Source organism: Myotis lucifugus, unplaced genomic scaffold (genome assembly GCF_000147115.1).
Source record: "Myotis lucifugus unplaced genomic scaffold, Myoluc2.0 scaffold_106, whole genome shotgun sequence".
In the NCBI taxonomy this organism is placed as follows: domain Eukaryota; kingdom Metazoa; phylum Chordata; class Mammalia; order Chiroptera; family Vespertilionidae; genus Myotis; species Myotis lucifugus.
Window position 1 is genome coordinate 2,462,508 of NW_005871154.1, and position 23,670 is coordinate 2,486,177.

Below are 23,670 nucleotides of genomic sequence, written 5' to 3' on the forward strand. Positions count from 1 at the left end.
CTTCTCTATAACTGTTTTCTGTTACTTAAAAGCTAGTTTTTTGAAACTTCCTTCCAAAGCTTTTCAACTGTATATGTCCCTTGGAATGAATTTATAAATAGAGATTGAGCCTGGCCAGTGTGACTCAGTGGTTTAGCATCGACCTATGAACCAGGAAGTCACAGTTTGATTCCAGGTCAGACCACATGCCCGGATTGTGGGCTTGATCCCCAGTACGGGGCGTGTAGGAGGCAGCCGATCAATGATTCTCTCTCATCATTGACGTTTCTTTCTTTTTTTAAATATATTTTATTGTTTTTTTACAGAAAGGAAGGGAGAGGGATAGAGAGTTAGAAACATCGATGAGAGAGAAACATCAATCAGCTGCCTCCTGCACGCCTCCTACTGGGGATGTGCCAGCAACCAAGGTACATGGGACCTTGTACCTTGTACCCGGAATCGAACCTGGGACCCTTCAGTCCACAGGCCGACGCTCCATCCACTGAGCCAAACCGGTCAGGGCTCATCATTGATGTTTCTATCTCTCTCCCTCTCCCTTCCTCTCTGAATCAGTAAGAATATATTTGAGAGAGAGAAAGAGAAAGAGAGAGAGAGAGAGAGAGAAAGAGAGAGAAGTGTATATGTTTGTAAATAACAAAACATGTATTTGATGCTCTTAGAAAGTCTTATTTTCTTTCATTAAAACTTGTGCAGTATAGGGAACTCCATAGATTCTCTTAATTTGAAGAAAGTTAGAGGGAAAGGTACTAATTCAGAGTTCCTTGGGAAAATGTGTCACTTATATATTTTTTTATGTTTATTTTTTTTAAATCAAAAACTGAAATATTTTCTATTCAGAAAATATATTTGGATCTAAATATCTTCTATAATTTAAAACCTAAAATATCAATTTAAATATTTTAAAAATGGTTGGGATGTTTGTTTATTTTTAAATAAGTTAGGTTACTAAAGTTCTACATGTTACTGGATCACCTGGGGTAATTTTCTGATTGGAAAATTAAGAATTATAGTCAGAGGGGAGGACATGAGAATTTTTAAAGAACATATTCAATTTACTTTAGAAGCCAAACCTCTCTTATCATGTGACTTGTTTTGTATGTCTGTTAAACTATATTATCACATAAGCATTGCTGCTATTGGAACAAACAGTGACAGTTGACTCGGGTCATTTGAATGTCCACTGTCTGTTTTAATTTGTATGTTCGTTTTGACTCTGTCATATGCTCAAACTTCAGTGGAAGTCATGAGAACCTATTATTTTTGCCTGCTCCCTCCTTTACATTGGAAATATTCTTTTTTACTCAGAGGGACCTTAACTTTGATGTAAGGGATTGTTTCCGTTGCCAACTGTTTTCTTCCTTGCCAAGTAAGACAGTTGTGACTCTTCGTGATGCCTTCCCCAGGATATTGCAGATGTGGTTGGGAAAAGTCATCACATCCTCAACCTTTGCATCTCAGGTGCTGAGGTGCTGGGGGTGCCATGGCGATCACGGGGAAGCAGGCCAGCCCACACCCCACGCCCCGGGGAGTCCGGGGGTGCCGGCTGGCCTGCGCCCGGGCTCTCTCCCTCCGATCCACAATGCAATCACCGATCACCAGCCGCAGGCAGCCCGCACCCCCGGCCTGGGGTTGTTGCCTCGCCTGCCGCCAGGCTTTCCAATGGCGATCACCTGCTAGGGGGCGGGCAAAGGCGGCCGGCAGTGCCGCCTTTGCCCGTCCCCCACCTCTTGCCTGCTGCCTGGGTTTCCGATCCCTTTCGCCTCCCAAGATTGCGCCTATGCGTGCAAATTAACCGCCATCTTTGTTGGCAGTTAACCGCCATCTTGGTTGGCAGTTAATTTGCATATCGCCCTGATTAGCCCATGGGAAGCATGTCGGAGGTACGGTTAATTACCATGTTTGTCTATTATTAGATAGGATATTATAGACCAGGGGTGGGCAAACTTTTTGACTCGAGGGCCACAATGGGTTCTTAACACTTGGAGTGCGGGAAACGAGTTAAGTCGGCTCGCGTGAATTGCGCGTACTCCGCGGGAGCCGTCTTTAACTCGGTTCATATAGATTTGCGGTGGAGTGCGGGAAACGTGTAAACTCGGGCCGATTGTAACTGCGTATTACCAAATATTTGTTTGTAATCCACCCTTTTGGTGGATGGAACAAAACCAAAAGACAGAGCCATCTTATATTTTGGCGGGAAATTCACCCGCACTCCAAGTGTTAAACTGGACCGGAGGGCCGGAACAAAAGCATGGATGGAGTGTTTGTGTGAACTAATATAAATTCAAAGTAAACATCATTACATAAAAGGTACGGTCTTTTTTTTTTTTTTTTAGTTTTATTCATTTCAAATGGGCCGGATCCGGCCCGCGGGCCATAGTTTGCCCACGGCTGTTATAGACTAAAGGCCCAGTGCACAAAATTCATGCACTCGGGGAGGGGGGAGGGTCCCTCAGCCCGGCCTGCGCCCTCTCGCAGTCCAGGAGCCCTTGGGGAATGTCCGACTGATGGCTTAGGCCCGCTCCCCGCTCCTGGCCTAAGCCGTCAGTCAGACAGCCTTAGCGCTGCCGCGGAGGCGGGAGAGACTCCCGCCACTGCCCCTGCGCTCACCAGCCATAGGCCCGGCTTCTGTGGGAGCACACTAACCACCAGGGGACAGCTCCTGCATTGAGCGTCTGCCCTCTGATGGTCAGTGCGCGTCATAGCAACCGGTCGTTCTGCCGTTCGGTTGATTTGCATATTAGCCTTTTATTATTTGGATAATCACAAAAGATGGTGTATTATCAAGTACAAACTCACTCAAATTATCTGACATTTGCATAAAATTTACCAATTTACAATATATAGATATTTTTTGAAATCAGATTTTATCCTCTCAATAGTTCTGTAGTGGTATATGATCCTCTAATCATTATGCTGTACATCTGACACTAATATAAAATAATATTGAATGTAAACTGTAATTGAAAAAAATTTTTTTGAAAGCAAAGAAAAATAGTCCTCTGAAGTGTAATGCAGATACTATTATCCTCACTGTACCAATAGCCAAGAATCAGAGAAGTGGTTTCCTTAAAAATATAAAAGTTGTAAAAAAGACAAATTGGAATTAGGAGTCAGTTCACCTAACTCATTTTGTGTTCTTTCTAGTGCACTGCTTCTAAAGCAGAAAATCTTTACTAAACTGCCTTTAAGTTCTGCAATTCTGTATCCTAAAGGCTTCTATGCTCTGAAAATGAATAAAGTCTTGACATACTCTTACTATTGGGAAAAAGCAGATGATGTAGTGTGACTAGATTATGTCTTTTCTGGTCTCGAGTTTCAATTTATTGTTCCCAAATAATGAAACTTATCTCCTTTCCAGCTTTATCTAAATTCCAACCAGAGCTTGTAGCCTCACGAAAGAGAGGACAGTATTTGTGAAGGGCATGATGTGCTCATGATATAGCCAGTCGCCTCTGGTAGGTGTCCCTGGTGCAGCGTCTCCAGCCTCCTCTCCAATGTCAGTTTGGTAGGGGTAGAACATCAGAACAATAATTTGTTTAATCACATCTTTAGAGATGTTCGTATCATAAGAAACTAATAAGGTAAGTGAATGCTATTCTATTATTTAACACTTGACTATATCTAGCCTAAGTCTGACAACAAACAGGTCACTCTCTCCGCAGTAAATTTTCTCTGGAAATTAAGTTACGTATTAAAATGTCACACCAACAATGATGGGAAAGGGGATGCTGCCAACTAGAACAAAAGGTGGTGTAGGCCAAAGAGGACGGGCTGGGGCCCAGGACAACAACTTTACATTTCACAGGAGATTCCGATACGCAAATACTCCTATTCTACTGAGAATCACTAGATTAAAAGATTGGTGAACCTCAGCTAGTCAAGTATTTCTTTAAACCACAAATAAGCTTCTTTTTTTTTTTTTGGTAAGAGAAAGAGATCAATCTCTTAAATTTGCATGAAATTTCAGTTGGTATGCACATAAAGTGGTACTACCTAAAAAAGTATTAAGAACCACTGCTGCAGGAACTATGTATAATCAAAATACCTTTATTCCTGTGAGAAAATATTTAAATAATTAAATTTTCTTAACATCTTAGTAGATTAAAAGGTATCCACACATTATGCAGAAATTCCAGGTATTATTACCTTTGAATAACATTCTTGTACCAAATTAGATGAATAATAATGTTTTGGGATTTTTTTTTTGGGGGGGGGGGACTCTAATATATATATATATATAATATATATAAAGTAATATATATATATTACTTTAGCTAACCTTCTCAAACTTCTGTTACACTGTTTGTAACACATTTCATAACTAAAGTTACCAGGGAGTACAGTAGAAATGGTATAACTTCTAAATTATAAATATTGCCCTAACCGGTTTGGCTCAGTGGATAGAGCCTCGGCCTGTGGACTGAAGGGTCCCAGGTTTGATTCCAGTCAAGGGCATGTACCTTGGTTGCGGGCACATCCCCAGTAGGGGGTGTGCAAGAGGCAGCTGATCAATGTTTCTCTCTCATTGATGTATCTAACTCTCTATCCCTCTCCCTTCCTCTCTGTAAAAAATTAATAAAATACATTTTAAAAAAATAAATAAATAAATAGTTTTATTACATATATATATACATACTTATAAAAATATTTATGTGATCTACATATGAGGAGAAATTAGAGATTAAAGAAAAACATAATGAACCTTCCATATCTAATCTCACATGACAAAGACTTCGAAGATGCAAAAATGAAACTTTAAGCTAGCTAACAATATACTGATTGGGGTTAGAAATGAGAACAGTTTTATATAGCATCAGCCTCTGGTGGTGCTAGAATCCTAACAAACAAAAAAAAGAAGAAACAGTGAAAGTTCCTAAACATTGTAAAGGTTTACTGAAGATGCTATTTAATCATCTCAGTCTTTCAAGATAAAATAGATTTTCATCTGCCAGAATGTTTTAGAAGAGTATAAAATTACTTTCTTATGGTATAAAAGCAAATAAGATAGACTTATAGTCTAGAGCAAGAGTCAGTGATCATATTAGATAATACGTTAAATTTTTCAGAAGGCTAACATATATGGTATTCTTTTATATTTATATTTACATTTGTATTTATATTTAATCCATTCATTTTGGTCATAATTACTTTAGAAATTTCATAACTACAACAGTGAAATTTAACAACTAACCCTTGAGTAAGCTTAGAATAAATAAGCAGTTTTTGATATTTTAATCCATGTCCATTTCTTGAGCACCCTGTAGTTTTAATTTTCCTAAACTAGTACTAAAAATCAAAGCAAATTCCAAAGCAATTCCACAAAACAAAATCCACAGAACAACTTCTTTCTGAACCACAAACAAAGCACTTCCTAGAAAAAGAAAGAGAAGACTAGTTCTTAACAGCCCACCTAGAGATAAACTAGATGTTACCTATGCTTCCTGCTGAGTTACTATGATCACAGTTCATTGTGGCACAAATTTTTTGAGCAACCCTGGAAACAACTTCAAAGCTTCTCAGAACCCCACCGTGATGTGATTAAGATTTAAGTAAGCTGCCCCCTTACAAAGTGTCAAGAACTAGCTGGCAAAGCATGCTTAATTCTATAAAGGGAGAGAGGGAGACTGGAAAAAATGAATGGATGGATGGATGGATGGATGGATGGATGGAGAGGAAATAAGTTAAACCAATATAGATGAAGATATATTTATGAATATATATATATCCGCCATATGTACATGTGTATATATGTGTGTATAATCATATTGTATGTTCTTACTTCATTATTTTTTAAAAAACAAATTATACAATTGAGTCCAAAATGTATAATCTCATAGTAATGATTTCACTATTAAATAAAATCTTTAGAGATTTAAAAATTAGAACTATTGCTGCTAATTGGAAAATAATGCTAACCCCTCACATAACATTTCTTCCACTCTTTCATATACACTGAGTGGCCAGATTATTATGACCACCCCATCAGTACTTCGTTGGGCCACGTTTGCCTTCAATACTGCAGCGATTCTTCTTGCCATTGACTCCACGAGATGTTGAAAGGTAATGCAAGAAATCTGACACCATGCCTGATGAATAGTACTGTCCAGGTCTGTGAGATTTGATGGTTGTGGAACCAGCTGCCTGATGGCTCTTTTAACTTCGTCCCACAAATGCTCAATTGGATTGAGATCTGGTGATTGTGGAGGCCACCTAAGCAAGGTAAAGTCTCCCTCATGTTCTTGAAACCACTCCTGCACAAAACGAGCACCGTGGCATGGCTCATTGTCTTGTTGGAAGAAGCCATCTCCATTGGGATCACCATCAACATGATAGGATGAACTTGATCAGCAACGATACTTAGGTATGTTGTGCTATTCAGACGTTGTTCCACATGAATTAAAGGACCCAAATCATGCTAGGAAAACATGCCCCAAACCATAACACTGCCCCCACCAGCTTGAAGGGTTATACTCATGCATGTGGGGTGCATGCTTTAAGCCGTTTCCGCCAAATTCTCACTCTGCCATCTGCATGATGCAACTGGAAACGTGATTCATCGGACCACATGACTTTTTTCCAATGCTTGACTGTCCAATCCTTGTGTTCTTGTGCGAATTGGAGACGTTTTATCTTGGTAACTGCAGACAGCAAAGGTGTTCAAAAAGGCCTTCGGCTTCCATATCCCATACGATGCAATGTACAGCTAATTTGCCTACAAACGTCAGGTGGTCATAATAATCTGGTCACTCAATGTATATTACTAATATTTATTTTAAAAGAGACAGAATGTTTCAATTGACAACTAACTCCTTAAATATTGTTGTTTCCCAACTTCTAACCTCAGACCTCGTATTCTGGGCTTTCGTACTATGATCTTCTCTCATAGCTTCAATGACAACTTATAAGAAAAAAAACTCCCCAATTTTATTTTTATAACTACCATGCTTCTCCTGAATCTACACTCACATTTCAAGCTGCCTCCTGGCTATCCGCACCAACATATCATTGATTTTCCTTGTGAATTCTTTAATAATTATAAACTTCTTTTCCCTAAAGTAAAAACTATAATATTAATATGCTTCATTTTAGGCACTAGCTATAATAATTTTAAAATATAAATAATTTCAACCTTTATAAATTAGTTAAAATCTATTAAAGGATATTGATGTTTAATTTATTAAAATATTTAAATTTTGTGATAAGTAAAAAATAATTTTTCAAAACCAAAAAAATAGTCTAAGTTAACTTTTACACAATTCCAGATAAACACAGACCAGACTTCCTTAAACTAGAGCAAAAAGACTTGCTTTGTTATGTTTTAAGGTTAATCCCAAAAACAGTTTTAAAACCTGCTTTATAAAAAGAGTCACTAGCTTCTCAACAATACTAAAAAACTAAAATTTAAAGTTTTAATTAGACCCCAAACTAGGATTTGTGGTTGATACATACATATACATATATAACTCTCAACGAAAAAACTAAAGAACTATTTCCAGGCATTTATTGCATTACCTAATAAACAGAAGTAAATCAACATATATCACAGAGTTCAACTACGTAACAATCACATTAAGGTAAGGGTCAATTTTTCTTCAGCAACCAAGGTATAGTACTTACAGAGAAGCTAGACTTAAATTTTTTAATAAGTTTTTAAAACAGTAAAACCACTCCAATTAATATTTAAAACAGGTTTATAAATTTTTGTGAATACTTAGTATCTACAAACAAAACACTAGGGCAGTAACTCAAAGGTAATAAAAGCAGAAAGCTTTTTTTTTTAAATAAAGTTCCCTATCAAAAGTAAAAAAAAAAAAAAAATAGAACATAAATTAGTAACCAAAATCCAAGTAATCACATCAGTTACAAGAAACCTCCTTATGCCTTAAGAAGTTATAGTTTTTGCCCAGTCAGTGTGGCTCAGTGGTTGAGAGTCGACCTATGAACCAGGAGGTCATGGTTTGATTCCCAGTCAGGACACATGCCCAGGTTTTGGGCTCAGTCCCCAGAAGGGGGCGTGCAGGAGGCAGCCGATCAATGACTCTCTCATCACTGATGTTTCTATCTCTACCTCTCTCCCTTCTTCTCTGAAATCAATAAAAATATATATTTTTAAAAAGAAGTTATAGCTTTTAATATCAATAGCACAATTTTACTTTGGTGTTATAGTTAAACAAATTCTGTTCTTCACTGAAACGTTTAATTACTTTAAACTAAAATTATAAAAATAAGACCTAAGTATGAGTAACATATTTTTAAATCATATTTCCAAAACCAATATTCACATTTTTAAATTGATCAGGAACCACCAGAATAACTGTCATTACTCATGAGCAAAAAACAGTAAGAATACTTAACATTTAACATAACACCGTGTGTCAAGCACCGTTCTAAGCACTTTTACCTATATTCACTTATTTAATTCTCTGGATAACTATCTGAGTAAATTATCACTATCCATTTTTCAGGTAAGGAATAAGCCACAGAAGTCACATAATAGGTGGCAGAGCTAGCTAAGCTGTAAATAGAATAGCTCCAGAATCCACACATATTTTACTTATTTTTTACAGAGAGGAAGGGAGAGGGATACAGAGTTAGAAACATCAATGAAAGAGAAATATCGATCAGCTGCCTCCTGCACACCCCGTACTGGGGATGTGCCCGCAACCAAGGTACATGCCCTTGACCGGAATCGAACCCGGGACTCCTCAGTCCACAGGCCGATGCTCCATCCACTGAGTCAAACCGGTTAGGGCATGGAAAAGATTTTTAATTATAATTTGTGCATGCTATGTTTTAGTTAGGTACACCAAAGAATTCTCTAATTTTTTAGTAAATAAAGACTAATTGGTATTATTGCTCTATAATGTTAATCTTTATATTTTTAGGCTTAATAAACATAAATAATGACAGTATAAAATTAAATTTGCCATAATATATCTGCAAGATTGAAAAAGATATGTGGAAATATTTCTCGTACCTGGACTACAATAAACAATAAGCAACTAGAAAAAAAATTCTAGTTGACATGGGGGACAGTAAATCAGTTCAATTAAATATATAGATATGTAAAATTTTACCTGCTTTTTCTTTCAATCAGAATGGCCATATAAGATGCTGGCAAAGCGGCACCAAAACCAGGACTCCATGAGTAGAATTTTCCAAGTATCCTCCTGAAATTCAAATTTGGAATGTTCATATGAAATTTCTGGTTTGTCATTTCAGTTATTACAAATAGAAGCTCCCCTTCTCAGTCCACACTCTATCAAAATGTCCACAGCACCTCCAACTCAACATATCCAAAGACAAACTCATGATCTCTCTCTCCTTCCTCATGAACTTGTTCTCTCTCCCCTATTTTCCTAGGTTACTGGCAACAACTACCTATCCATGCATATGTGACAGCTGGAGACATCCTTGGCTTCTCCTTCTCCCTTACCCCATACATTAAAAATCATTTCATATGCAATTATCCTCTCAAATTCCTCTCCAACCTACTGCCCCTAGTCTTAGATAAGACCCTCCCCATCTCTCACCAGACGACAATAGCAAACTAACAGATATCTCTCCCTCTAATAATTTAGCCAATCATATTCATTTAGAGATTCCTGGATCCAACATCACTCACTATGCAAACCCTCTGTGTTCTCAACTTCCTTATCTATCAAATGCGAAAAATATTACTGATCTCATATTGTTATGAGGACTACATGAAATATTTCCTAGCACCATACACAGCATATAGAAAATACAAAGAAAATGTTAACTGTTATTACAATAATTACTATCATTTTTTACACATAATATTCAACAAATGTCTCTCCCTCTTTGCTTCTATCACCCTTGATAACTCTTTCTTACAGCACTTACTAAAAAAATGTTTCCTACTTTTAGTTATATGTTTATATAATTTTTCACTTACTAGAATATGTCCCTTGAAAGTAAGACTCTGCATAGTGTCTCACACATTATATAAAACCATTAGATGCTTAGATTTTTAAAGAGAAAAAAAATGGAGATGTTGGAAAGACTTTTTTTTTCCTTTCAAAGACAGTATGTTCCTGAGATATACACAGATAAGGCTAAGAATAAAGATGAAATGATCTTTTGAAATGAAGCTTAGCTTTAAAGAATTAGAAAACCTACTAAGCATATATAACATGGATATTTCCGAAACGGACATCAGAAACCTTCTGCCTGAGAAAACTATTAGTAGTCCCCCATCCAATATAAAATCCACAAGGAACTTAAGAAGTTACTGAATGTAAAAATTAAAGGAAAATAACTCAATGATTCAATTACTGGAGGAATACTGATGTTACCTTATTATAAGTAGTTTACGTTTCTACAACTTAACCAAACAAGTTCATGGAACCTAAAGAAATATGCTGCAATAGCAATTTATTATTACTGTAATTTTTTAAAAACCTAGTTATCTTATAACTTTATTTTTAGAGTTTTAACAAATGTTAGAAACTTTCCAGATACCACCTGATAAAGAGTTTCTTACACAGATTTCCAGGTCAATTTAAAGACATGACATACTCATAATAGTATAAACCTTATTAATTATTTTATGCATAATCTGAACATCTATAAATATTAATGTTTTAAGGGAAATATCTCTGAAAGACATTTGGAAATATTTTTACTTTCTGCTAACATACCTGCAGAACTTGGAACGACATTAAATTGGATCACACTAATATGAGGGCAATATAAAGTTAGTATTTTAAACTTGACAGATTAAAAACACACTAATGTGGGTTTTCAATATTCAGTGGGGGGAAAGATAAAAAGTAAATATTTAATAAATATGTTAGGCATATCACAGGACTAAAAACTGAATTCCAACTACGTCTACATTGTTTGAAGCATGTCTCCAAGTAATGTGCATAAGATTGAATCAGGACCAAAAGTTTCATCAGTAGGATATGCCAGAAGTTAACTTACTATTTTATATTTAAACACGGACAGTTTATAGTCCTTTTGAAGTTGTACACTGCATGTGGACTTAAACCTATATCATGGACAACTGCTTTGAATTCATCATTTATGAAATTGAAAAGTTAAGAAATCCTCATCAACAACTTGGTAAACACAGTAGCCCTCAGAAAATGTGTGATAAAGTAAAATACTTTTGCTATTTAATCACAGCAATAATTTGAAGTTTATGTTGCATCTTTAGACCAAGAGGCCCATAACTCCCGGTTTTACAAGCTTTCCTTGGGATAAATAAATGTCACTTCACAAAGAGAAAAAAATATACAAGCAGTGACCTGCACAACATTTATATAAACATCTGTTCGTTTCCGTTTCAACACAGGAATTTGTATTAACCTCCAGTAGCGATTATGAGTACCAACCTTAAAATGCAAAAGAAGGCCATATACAAGGCCCCATTAGCAGTCAGAAATGAAGCAGATTGCAGGATCTCAGGGAGTAGTCTGTGTAAATAATAGTCTAATTTTCGTTTCCGGAGAATTGCTGCAATCTGAAAAGAGAAAGTTTTTCTTTAATCCAACCAACTTTTCCACTTAAATTAGATGGAAGCTACTGAATAACAGCATATATTTTTAAATTAAAGTAAAAACTGGTATTTTACTGGCACCTCTATAAAAATATAATTTCAGGAACAGAAAACACTTTAAATTATTGAAGGTATAATGGGTAAAAAATACACAAAGAAATTATGACATGGGTCATATAATGAGTAACCACCAAATGTTGAGGTAAATACTTATGATGCCTTAAAAAACAGTTTTAGCCCTGGCCAGTGTTGCTTAGTGGTAGAATGTCAGCCAGCCCACCTAAAGATCATGGTTCAATTCCTAGTCAAGGGCATGTAGCTGGGTTGCAGGTCCATCCCTCAGATGGTCAGGGTATTAGTGGGAAGAACCAATCAATGTGCCTCTCCCACATCAATGTTTCTCTCTGTGTCCCCTCCCTCCCTTTCATTCTCAATGGTTGAGTATCAACCAATGAACCAGGAAGTTAGGTTTCAATTCTGGTCAGGGTGCCCCAGTTGTGGGACAGATCCCCGGGGGGGCTTGCAGGAGGCAGTTCATCAATGATGCTCTCTCATCATTGATATTTCTCTCTCTCCCTCTCCCTTCCTCCCTCTGAAATCAATAAAAATATATTTTTAAAGTAAAAAAATATATAAATGGAAAAATATCAAGTGAGGATTAATAAGAAAAAAGTTTTAAACGAAAAATAGAATACAGCCTGGCCGGTGTGGCTCAGTGGTTGAACGTCGACCTATGAACCAAGTGGTCACAGTTCGATTCCCAGTCAGGGCACATACCCAGGTTGTGGGCTTGATCCCCAGTAGGGGGAATGCAGGAAGCAGCCAATCCATGATTCTCTTTCATCATTGGTGTTTCTATCTCTCTCTCCCTCTCTCTGCCTCTCTCTGAATTCAATAAAATAAAAGTATATTTAAAAAGAAAATTAAATATATTTTAAGGGGGAAAAATAAAGTTAACTCAAATTGAAGTTGAATGCTAAAATAAAAATACATTACAGATCTTATCAGCCTGGATATTAGAGAAACTCAAGGACAAAAACCAGAGAAATTCATTCAGTTATTCAAACATGGTTATTGTCTGACAAAACCCATGCTAGATATTTTTTTAAAAAGTATGAAAAGTAAAATAAAATGAATGATTTTGGTCTACCGAAGGCATTAAAGAAAAAAAATGACCTGAGAGCCGAAACCTGTTTGGCTCAGTGGATAGAGCATCGGCCTGAGGACTGAAAGGTCCCAGGTTCGATTCCGGTCAAGGGCATGTACCTTGGTTGCGGGCACATCCCCAGTAGGAGGTGTGCAGGAGGCAGCTGGTCGATGTTTCTCTCTCATCGATGTTTCTAACTCTATCTCTCTCCCTTCCTCTCTGTAAAAAATCAATAAAATATATTTTTTTAAAAAAATGACCTGAGAAATAAATACATATTAAGAATCTAACATAATATATGTTGGTATATGCTACAAAACAGAAACGGGCACAAGTTCCTATACAGAGGATTGCAGAAGTTTCACAGAAATTATTTTTTTAAGAATAACACTTTTATTTTTTATCTTTTATTGTTGAAAGTAGTACATAGATTTCCTTTTTTCCCCCATTGACCTCTTCTAGCCCGTCCCCACCCCCTATACCAGGTCTTCCCCACTGTGTCCATGGGTTATGCCTACAAGTTCTTTAGTTGATCTCTTCCCATCCATCCACCTTCCCCTGTTTTCCCTCTGAGATTTGACAGTCTGTTCCATGCTTCTATGTCTCTGGGTCTATTTTGTTTATCAATTTGTTTTGTTCATTACAATCCACATGTGAGTGGGATCATGTGATACTTATTTTTCTCTGACTGGCTTATTTCACTTAGCATAATACTCTCCAGGTTCATCCAGGCTGTTGCAAATGGTAACAGTTTTTTCTTTTTTACAGCTGCGTAGTAGTCCATTATGTAAATGTACCACTGTTTTTTAATCCACTCATGTGCTGATGGGCACTTGGGTTGTTTCCAAATCTTAGCTATTGTAAATTGTGCTGCTATGAACATAGGGGTGCATATGTCCTTTCTGATTGATGTTTCTGATTTCCTGGGATATATTCCTAGAATTGGGATCACTGGGTCAAATGAGAGGTCCATTTTTAATTTTTTGAGGAAACTCCATACTGTTCTCCACAGTAACTGCACCAGTCTGCATCCCCACCATGAGTGTACTAGGGTTTCCTTTTCTCCACATTCTCACCAACACTTGTCATTTGTTGATGACAGCCATTCTGACAGATGTGGGTTATACCTCATTTGCATCTCTCAGATAATTAGTGACTTTGAGTATTTTTTTCATATGGCTCTTGGCCTTCTGTATGTCCACTTTGGAGAAATGTCTATTTAGGTCCTTTGACCATTTTTTAATTGGACTGTTTGTTTTCCGTTTATTAAGTTGTATGAGTTCCCTATATATTTTGAAAATTAACCCCTTATTGGATGTATCATTGGCAAATATGTTCACCCATGCAGTGGGCTCTCTTTTCATTTTGTTGATGGTTTCTTTTGCTGTGCAGAAGCTTTTTATTTTGATGTAGTCTCATTTATTTTCTCCTTCATTTCCTTTGCCCTAGGAAATATATCGGTAGACATATTGCTATGAGAAATGTCTGAGATTTTGTTGCCTATGGTTTCTTCTAAGATTTTTATGGTTTCACAACTTACATTTAAGTCTTTTATCCATTTTCAGTTTATTCTTGTGTGTGGTGTAAGTTGGTGGTCTAGTTTCATTTTTGTGTGTGTACCTGTCCAATTTTCCCAACACCATTTATTATATGTCTTTATTCCATTGTATGCTCTTGCCTCCTTTGTCAAATATTAATTGAGCATAATGATGTGGTTCAAAATCTGGGGTTTCTGTTCTGTTCCATTGGTCTATATGCCTGTCCTTGTTCCAGGACCAGGCTGTTTTGAGAACAGTGGCTTTGTAGCACTTGGAGTGCGGGAAACGAGTTAAGTCGGCTCGCGTGAATTGCGCGTACTCCGCGGGAGCCGTCTTTAACTCGGTTCATATAGATTTGCGGTGGAGTGCGGGAAACGTGTAAACTCGGGCCGATTGTAACTGCGTATTACCAAATATTTGTTTGTAATCCACCCTTTTGGTGGATGGAACAAAACTAAAAGACAGAGCCATCTTATATTTTGGCGGGAAATTCACCCGCACTCCAAGTGGTAGTATAGCTTGATATCTGGTATTGTGATTCCTCCAACTTTGTTCTTCTTTCTCAAGATTGTTACAGCTATTGGTGGTCTTTTTTGGTTCCATATAAATTTTTGGAGTGTTTGTTCTATATCTGTGAAATATGCCATTGGTATTTTAGTAGGGATTGCATGAATCTATAGCTTGTTTTGGGTAGTATGGACATTTTAATGATGTTGATTCTACCAATCCATGAACATGGTATAATCTTCCTTGTTTATATCCTCCTCTACTAGTATATCTGTTTTCAAAGTCCTTTAGTTTTCAGAGTACAGGTCTTTTACCTCCTTGGTTAAGTTTATTCCGAAGTATCTTAATTTTTTGTTGCAATGGTAAGCGGAATTTTTCTTTTTAGTTTCTCTTTCTGAGAGTTCATTATCTATAATAATAAAAGCATAATATGCAAATAGACCAAACGACCAAACAGCAGAACGAGTCTAGAAGACCTTCCAGATGACCATGCTATGACATGCATTTGCACCAGGCCAGCCAAGGCGGGTGTGATATGATTGGTCAGGGAGCCCCACCATCACCCCACAATTGCCCTGCAGAGGGAGGCCCAGGCCATGCTCTGCAGGGCGATTAATGGCGGGGCTCCACCAGCCAGCCAGTGGGGCGATCGATTAGAGAGGAGGAGGGGCTCTGCAATTGATCGCCCCAAAGAGGGAGGCCCAGGCCACCAGCCAGCAACGCTGTGGCGGGTGTGCGGGGCTGGCCAGCGATCACCCTGCAGAGGGAGGCCCAGGCCAGTCAAGCGATCGCACCCCACACCTGTCACCTGGGAGAGGGAGGCGATCAGTGGTGGAGGAGAGGGGGTAGCGCTGCACAGATGGCAAGCAGTGGCAGCAGCAGGGGTGGGGTCAGTTGCCGGCAGCCAGGGGAAGGAAAGCCCCAATAGGCCCTGATCTCCGACCAGACCTAGGGACACTACTTGAGGGGTCCCGGATTGCAAGAGGGCGCAGGCTAGGCTGAGGGACACCCTCCCACACACACACACACAAGAATTTCGTGCACTGGGCCCCTGGTGTATAAAAATGTTATAGACTTCTGGGTGTTAATTTTGTATCCTGCCAAATTCATTTATTAAATCTAGTAGTTTTTTGATGGAGTCTTTAGGGTTTTCTATATACAATATCATGTCATCTGTGAATAATGACAGTTTTTCCTCCTTTCTAATTTGTATCTCTTTTATTTTTTCTTCTTTTCTGACCGCTATGGCTAGGACTTCCAATACTATGTTAAACAAGAGTGGTGAAAGTGGGCATCCCTAGCTTGTTCTTAGGAGAAATAGTTTTAGTTTTTGCCCATTGAGTATGATGTTGGCTGTAGGTTTGTCATATATGGCTTTTATTATGTTGAGGTATGATCCCTCTAATCCCACTTTACTGAGAGTAAAAAGGGTGTTGGATTTTGTTGAATGCTTTTTCTGCATCAATTGATATCATCAGGTGATTTTTGTCTTGCAATCTGTTTATGTGATCACATTTACTGATTTGCGAATATTGTACCAGCCTTGCATCCCCAGAATAAATCCCACTTGGTCATGGTGTATGATCTTTTTAATGTATTTCTGGGTCCAATTTGCTAATATTTTGTTGAGGATTTTAGCATTTATGTTCATCAGGGATACTATCCCCACAAAAATATTTTATAAAGATTATCAACCTTTGAGTCTTCATTGACTTATCTTTTAAATTGAGATTGAAAACATATTTGTGTTTAAACATTTTTGTATGTGAACTTTGAATTTAAAAGAAACGTTTCTAAATTAAAACAAAACAATTTAATGTTATAAGAAGTAAAAATCTTATCAATGATAACATATGATAAGAAATGGATAGAGAAATTGAAGAAGGATTAAATGTTAGCAATGTAATACAAAGAGCCTTGGAAGTTTAGCAAAGAGTGACTGTAGGCATTAGTGCACTGAGAAGGGAATACAAGCTAAATTGGAAAAATAGTGGAATTCTTACAGGTCACCATGAATGAATACTTATCCATCATGATGAAATAGTAGTATCAAAGGAACAAACATTTAAAAGACAGAATTGGGGAATGAGGAATAGAGTATAGAAAAAAGCAAGACTGACTTGAGAGAAGACTAGAGAACTCTCTATTCACTCTCCCCTAAGTCTAGAGATAACACTTTCCCTAAGGTCAGTATGACCAACCAATCCAATAACCTCTTGAGTTATTTCCTTACTCTATCCCCAATTTTATGCAATTAAATTGTTACTAAGAATTATGCCATACACGGGAAAAATAATGATGAATAAAATCTAACCCTTTCCTTCAAGAAATATAAAATCATAAACAATAATCTACAATATGGCAATGTGGTAAATGCTAAGTTAAGAGGAAGAAAAACTGCTATAGAAACACATTTAGAGAATGATTAAAGGAGATGGGACTGGGCAGATGATGATGTATGGAAGATGTCACTAAACCTTCTAAGATGAATCTTGACAAATAGGTAGAATTTTGACAGAAGAGAAGTTTCTATGGCTTCTATGACAGTGCATTTTTTCATTCTCCCATTATATCTCAAAATGCTATTTCCTTGTTAATAGTCTTCCTCAGATCTCTACTCATTCTACATATGCTCTCTCTTGCAGCATCATCTATTATTTCAAAAAGCAGGAATTCCTATTATAACTCCAACCTCTCTCCTAAATTCTTACCCCATATTTTAAATGTCTTTGGCATGTCAATAAGAATGTGCCATAGGCATTAAAAAAAAAAATCAGCATGCCCAAAGTAGAACTTGTTATATTTCCCAAAAATGCTTTTATTACTGGGTTTTCTACCTCCAGTAATAGCATCACATCCACCCAATTACTTAGGGAAAAAAACATTGGCGGTGTTTTTAATCCTCACCCAAGGATGTTTTTATTGATTTTTTTTTTAAGAGAGAGGAAGAGAGAGAGAGAAAAACATTGATGTGAGAGGGAAACCTCAATAAGTTGCCAGCCATACATGCCTCGACTGGGGATTGAACCCACAACCTAGATATGTGCCCTGATCAGGAATGGAACCTGCAACCTTTTGGTGTAAGGAACAATGCTCCAACCAACTGAGCCACCTGGTCAGGGTATCCACTGTTTTGATTACTATAGCCTTGTAGTATAATGTGAAGTCAGGGAGTGTGATACCTACAACTTTGTTCTTTTTTCTCAGCATTGCTTTGGCTATTTGGAGTCTTCTGTGGTTCCCCAGCAATTTGATAATTTTTTTGGTCCTATTTCTTTGAAAAATACCATTGGGATTGTGATGGGGATTGCATTAAATTTGTATATTGCTTTGGGTAACATAAACATTTTTAACTATGCTAATTCTTTCAATCCATGAACACAATATCTTTCCATTTTTTGTATCTTCTTCCATTTCTTTTAATATCTTTCCATTTCTTTGTGCCTTCTTTAATTTCATTCAATAATGTCTTGTATTTATCAGTGTATAGGTCCTTCACATCCTTTGTTGTTTCTTCCTGGGTATTTTGTTGTTGTTATTGCAATTGCAAATGAAGTTGTTTTTTGTTTGTTTGTTTTTTACTTTTTTCATTTCTTTTCCTGAAATTTCATTTTTAGTATATAGAAACCCAATATATTTTTGTACATTGATTTTATACCCTGCAACCTTACTGTATGTGCTTACTGTAATAGCAATTAGAAACAATAAGGCTTTGTGGAACCTTTAAGGTTTTCTGTATAAAGAATCATGTCATCTGCAAAAAGTGATAATTTTACTTCTTCATTACCAACCTGGATGCCTTTTATTTCTTTCTCTTGCCTGATTGCTCTGGGTAGGACATCTAGTACTACGTTGAATAGTAGTGGTAAGAGTGGGTATCCTTGTCTTCTCCCAGATCTCAGAGGAAAAGCTTTCAGTTCTCACCACTGAGTATGATATTAGCTGAGGATCTGTCATATCTGGTCTTTATTATGTTGAGGTACTTTCCTTTTATACCCATTTTATTGAATGTTTTAATCATAAAAGGATGTTGCATATTGTCAGGTGCTTTTCTGCATATATTGATAGAAGCATGTGTTTTTTATTATTTATATTGTTAATGTGGTATATTGCATTGATCGATTTGTGTATTTGAACCATCCTTGCACCCCTGGAATAAACCCCACTTGATCGTGATGTGTTCTCATTTTAATGTACTGTATTCAATTTGCTAGTATTTTGTTTAGGATTTTTGCACCTATATTCATCAGATATTGGTCTGTAAGTGTGTGTGTGTGTGTGTGTGTTGTCCTTGCCAGGTTTTGATATCAGAGTAATGCTGACTTCATAAAATGAGTTAGAAAATATAGATTGTCATCTGTTTATAGATGAGGACACTGAGTCATACTATAAATTTGAGAGCAAAAAAAGTCTCATATCTTATAACTTATATCCAATGCACTATACCATGCTGTCTCATGGTATACAACCAGATTATTAAAAACAATCCCCCCCCCAAAAAAAAAAACCTAAAAACCTAGGGCAACTTTGTTAATATTATATACCAGAGAATACAAGAAAATCTTCAAAAGTTTTATTTAGCTACTTACTATAAAGCCTCCCTATAATGAAAATCATGCAATTAAGTTTTAGTGATGACCATCAAAATAAACCTTATAGTATCCTTACTCTCTAAAAGAAGCCACTTTCAAACTGATATGGCAGTTGACACAGACTTTAAAGATAAATCTGAAAATATACTTTAGATATACTATTGAGAAAAAATATGATCAAAAACATGACTCAGATTGAGTCCTGCATACATTATAGCCATGTTCTAAATTGAGCAATATTAATATTTTAGGTAATGTAGGGATAGTCGTAGAAATACACAATTGTTACTTCAACATACTGATATAACTCACCATGCAATACAATAATCTTAATCCAAAACATTTTTATACCTTACTATCTTCTGCAGACATAAGTACAAATATCATGAGCTCTAAAAAGAAATACCTTTATTAATGAAGAAAAATTCTAATAATACACATCTTAATGAAGAACTTTATTCATATGAAAGATAAAAGGCACGTACAAATATTCCAGTCTCTCCAATAAGAATAGTAGGTGTACTGAATCGAATCCTCTAAACAGAACTCAAGCAAACTAAGAATTCAAGTCAGAGAAGTAGAGACAATTTGATCAAGAGAAGTCATAGATATCAGGGGACTATGCTGACTAAAAAATACCAAATTGCTTCACCATTTGTTGATATATTCAATCCACTAACAGAAGAGAAGCCATTCTCAAAAGGTTTAAACTGCAATTGTACTCACACATTTGCTAAAACACTATACTGAAGACTAAAAATTAGGCCATCAATTATTTGACAGGCACAAAATCACTTACTATTTTTTGATATGGAGAACCCTGACCACCTACCTAAACCACAAGATAAATTTAACCACAAAATTAACCATTAAGAAAAAAAAGGGGGGAGGACGTTAATAAACATGCTTACCTACCCAGACCTCACAATTTTGTCTACAACAACCTTTAAAGGGGTGAAGACAAACTTATTAAGACAGTTTGTCTAACATTTGTAACTAAAATTTTTTGACTACCTTAACTTAAAATACAGATTTTATTAGAATAGAGGTTCAATTTCAGAGAATCTGTAAAGATATTTGTATGGTCTGAAATGCTTTATTACTGCCATTAGCTTCAAGTTTAAGTAAAGCCCAAAGTCTAAAGGGAAGAAATCAAATTCTTGGCCAGGGTACTGGATTTAAGAAATCATCAAATAACCCCTCTTTCTGACTGGCCAAGTACATATTCACTTCATATACTGTATATTCATATACTCACTATGTCAGTTCATTGGGAAAGCCTTCCCAAACCCACCACACTAGAATGGGTCCTCTTGTAACCCTCTCATATAAAACCTGTACTTTTCAATAGCACTTATCACAGTTGAATTTATACACACACACACACACACACACACACACACACACAGTATACATCTTTCCCTTAACTATAAATGTCCACATATATCTCATCTCATTCCCATGCCCTGGTATTTCTGACACATTGTAGGCAATCTGTAATATTAAAACAATAAAATGAGGGTAGAAAAGAGCGAGTGAGAGGAAATGCAGATTCAAAGTAAATAGTTACTGTAACACTCCATGTGCTCCAAATGGAACTGTAAGCACAGTCTGAAACTCAGTCTGATCCTGATTAATTCAATGTCTTCTGGGCTTGCAAGTTTCTGAGATACAGGTCTACTTTCTTCAAGGTTTAGAAATCAAGAACGATCCAAACAAGCCTCCCTCTGTCACTGCCAACAGATACAGAATCCTTCAAAACAACTCCCAAACCAGACTAATCACAATCCAAACTCTAAAGATCTAGTTGGAATCAAGAAACAAAAGCAACCTGACACCTGTAATGAGTCAAAAGACTATACAAAATAAATGGTAATAAGCTGAAAACACTGTAAACTCAGCATTCTTAGAAAGGAACCTGCTCTAATCTGATGACACTTGATCTAGCATTCTTCCTTCTTTTCATAATTTCATACATAAATTAATTTTACTGAATATTTTTCAATACTGTTGAAAACAAAATTACTTAAAACCTGTATTCATTCACTTAAATTATTGATTCTCTTCAAGTATAATTATTAGAGCCTCATGTGATTTGTATTGTCAATTCACAATATTAATTTGAATAACAAATAAGGTCCATTAACAAATACTTATTAACTATATTCCTAGTTTCCCAAGATAAAACAGATTCATCTCATATTAAGCATGAATAAAAAACACACGAAAAGTATCTCAAATCACAACACTCTTTTAGAAGAGATCCATTAGTAGAAAGGAAGCTAGGGTTGGTGATTAATCAAAAGACAATTTAAAAGTTTGGCCTAGGCGCAGTGGTCGGCAAACTGCGGCTCGGCCAACCGCGGCTCGCGAGCCACATGCAGCTCTTTGCCCCTTGAGTGTGGCTCTTCCACAAAATACCGACTTCTGCGCATGGGCCACGAAGTTTCAATCGCACTGTACGTGTGCGCCCGCACATGGTATTTTGTGGAAGAGCCACACTCAAGGGGCCAAAGAGCTGCATGTGGCTCACGAGCCGGCTGGCCAACCACGGGCCTAGGGTCAGTAGAGATTCAAACAAATCTTCAATACAATACCACGTTATGATAAAATATTTTAAGACTCTTAATTATCAAAGCATCAAATAATATTATGAATTACTATGTACCTAGTATAGTCCTTAAGGATGTAAACTTATTTCACATTCACTATACTATACAAGTAATACAAGAAACTGTAGCAACACATTTGAAAAGACTTTCCAAGACTTTTTATTTAGCTCTTTGTTAAGCAGTCACTTGAATTAACTCCCCTTTCCTAATTATCACCTAGCATAATGCCTGGTAGATATTTCATGAATAAATTATAAATCTATATCAAAGTTTTATCATATCTTTAACAGTAGTAAAGCTTATACAGATAAGTTTATGGAACATAAGTTTGTGTTCCAGACTTTCAACCCAGGTCGTCTTTCATAATCAATAAAAGCAATATTACTTATATTGCTTATGCACAAAGATGAGGCAAGATATTTTTTCTCTAGTCATTCACTCCTTAGAAATTTTCGTGTGCTTTTTTGACAACTTGTTGTCCAATTTAAGATATTCCTCAGAAATCAAGAGCTCTACCCTAAATAACAAAACAGACTACAAAAAAAAACATAAATAGTGTGATTATGTCTATTAGAAGTGAACACGCAAAAGGGAAAATGGTCTGAAATGCAATCAAACAAGCAACGGCCAGATTGCATAAGGCTCTCATTTTACTGAGGTAAAGATTTTCCCATTTTATTGAGATGGAAAGACACTTGAGAGTTCTGAGCAGAAGAATAACAAGAGCTGATTTATATTTTTAAAGGATATGAGATAGGTATACTACTCCCATTTTATCAATGGGAATACTGACATTCCCATATGTTAAGAACCTTGCTCAAGGTTACAACGTTAATAAGTGGCAGGACCTAGATTCAAGTCCATGTTCTTCCCACCTCTTAACAATACCTCCCAAGACTCCCTGCTCAAGACAGCTCTGAAATGCTCTCTTCTCTCTTCTCAACTTCGTATCTAACTGCTGCCTTTTCCTTTCTTCCTCCTCTACTCCACACTGAGCATTCCTCGGTTGTCTTCTCTTTCTAAACATTCAGTTGACCTAAGGAAGGACCTTACTTCCTTGCTGACCTACCAGAGCTTCAACTTTCTTAGAATATCTAAACCTAAATCTCTAGCCCCACCTTCTCTCTAGAACAGCAGCTCTGAGTTTCTCAATGCCTCCTGGTCATTCTCCACTCATATACTGCACTAATAGATAAAACTCAACAGGCCCCCAAGCAATCAACATATTTCACTGAAAATATGTGCCTTTTCCCAAGGCACTACCTTCCACCATCCTAACAACAAGGCTTAAAAATCTCCTAGCGGAGAAACCAAGATGGTGGCATAGGTTAACGCCGGAGTTTGCTGCCTCGAACAACCACTTCAAAAATACAACTAAAAGACGGAACGGACATCATCCAGAACCACAGGAAGGCTGGCTGAATGGAAGTTCTACAACTAGGAGGAACCGAGAATCAGAGGAGGCGCAGTGCTGAAGTAAAATACTAAGGTGCGGAGTGCGCGCGGCGTGGGCTGGTGGCTGAGGGCGTGGTTGTCTGTTTCAATCCGGAGGGAGCCTCAGACTCTGAGCTCCAGATCCAGGCGAGTCTCTAGGGACCCAGACTCAAACGGGAGAAGCAGGACTGTCTGGCTACGGTCCCTCCGAGGTTTGCAGCTGTTGCTGGGATAGAGAGGCAGAGTCCCTGGGGACGGACTGAGAGCTGCCATAACTGCTCCCTCCTCCGCCCTGTTGATCCCGTGGGACCCC

At 37.1% G+C, this 23,670-nt stretch overlaps 1 protein-coding gene across 2 annotated transcripts in view; it reads right to left on the bottom strand.

The window, feature by feature from the left end:
* The window catches only part of TMEM135 (transmembrane protein 135), a 211,295-nt gene that overhangs the window by 179,087 nt on the left and 8,538 nt on the right, over positions 1 to 23,670 (bottom strand). For both annotated transcript variants that reach the window (XM_023757365.1, XM_006092878.3), the window contains exons 2-3: positions 11,364 to 11,491; positions 9,078 to 9,170 (exon numbers count right to left, since the gene is read on the bottom strand). In XM_023757365.1, the coding sequence (XP_023613133.1) occupies positions 9,078 to 9,170; positions 11,364 to 11,491 (221 nt within the window). The remainder of the gene's footprint in view (positions 1 to 9,077; positions 9,171 to 11,363; positions 11,492 to 23,670) is intronic.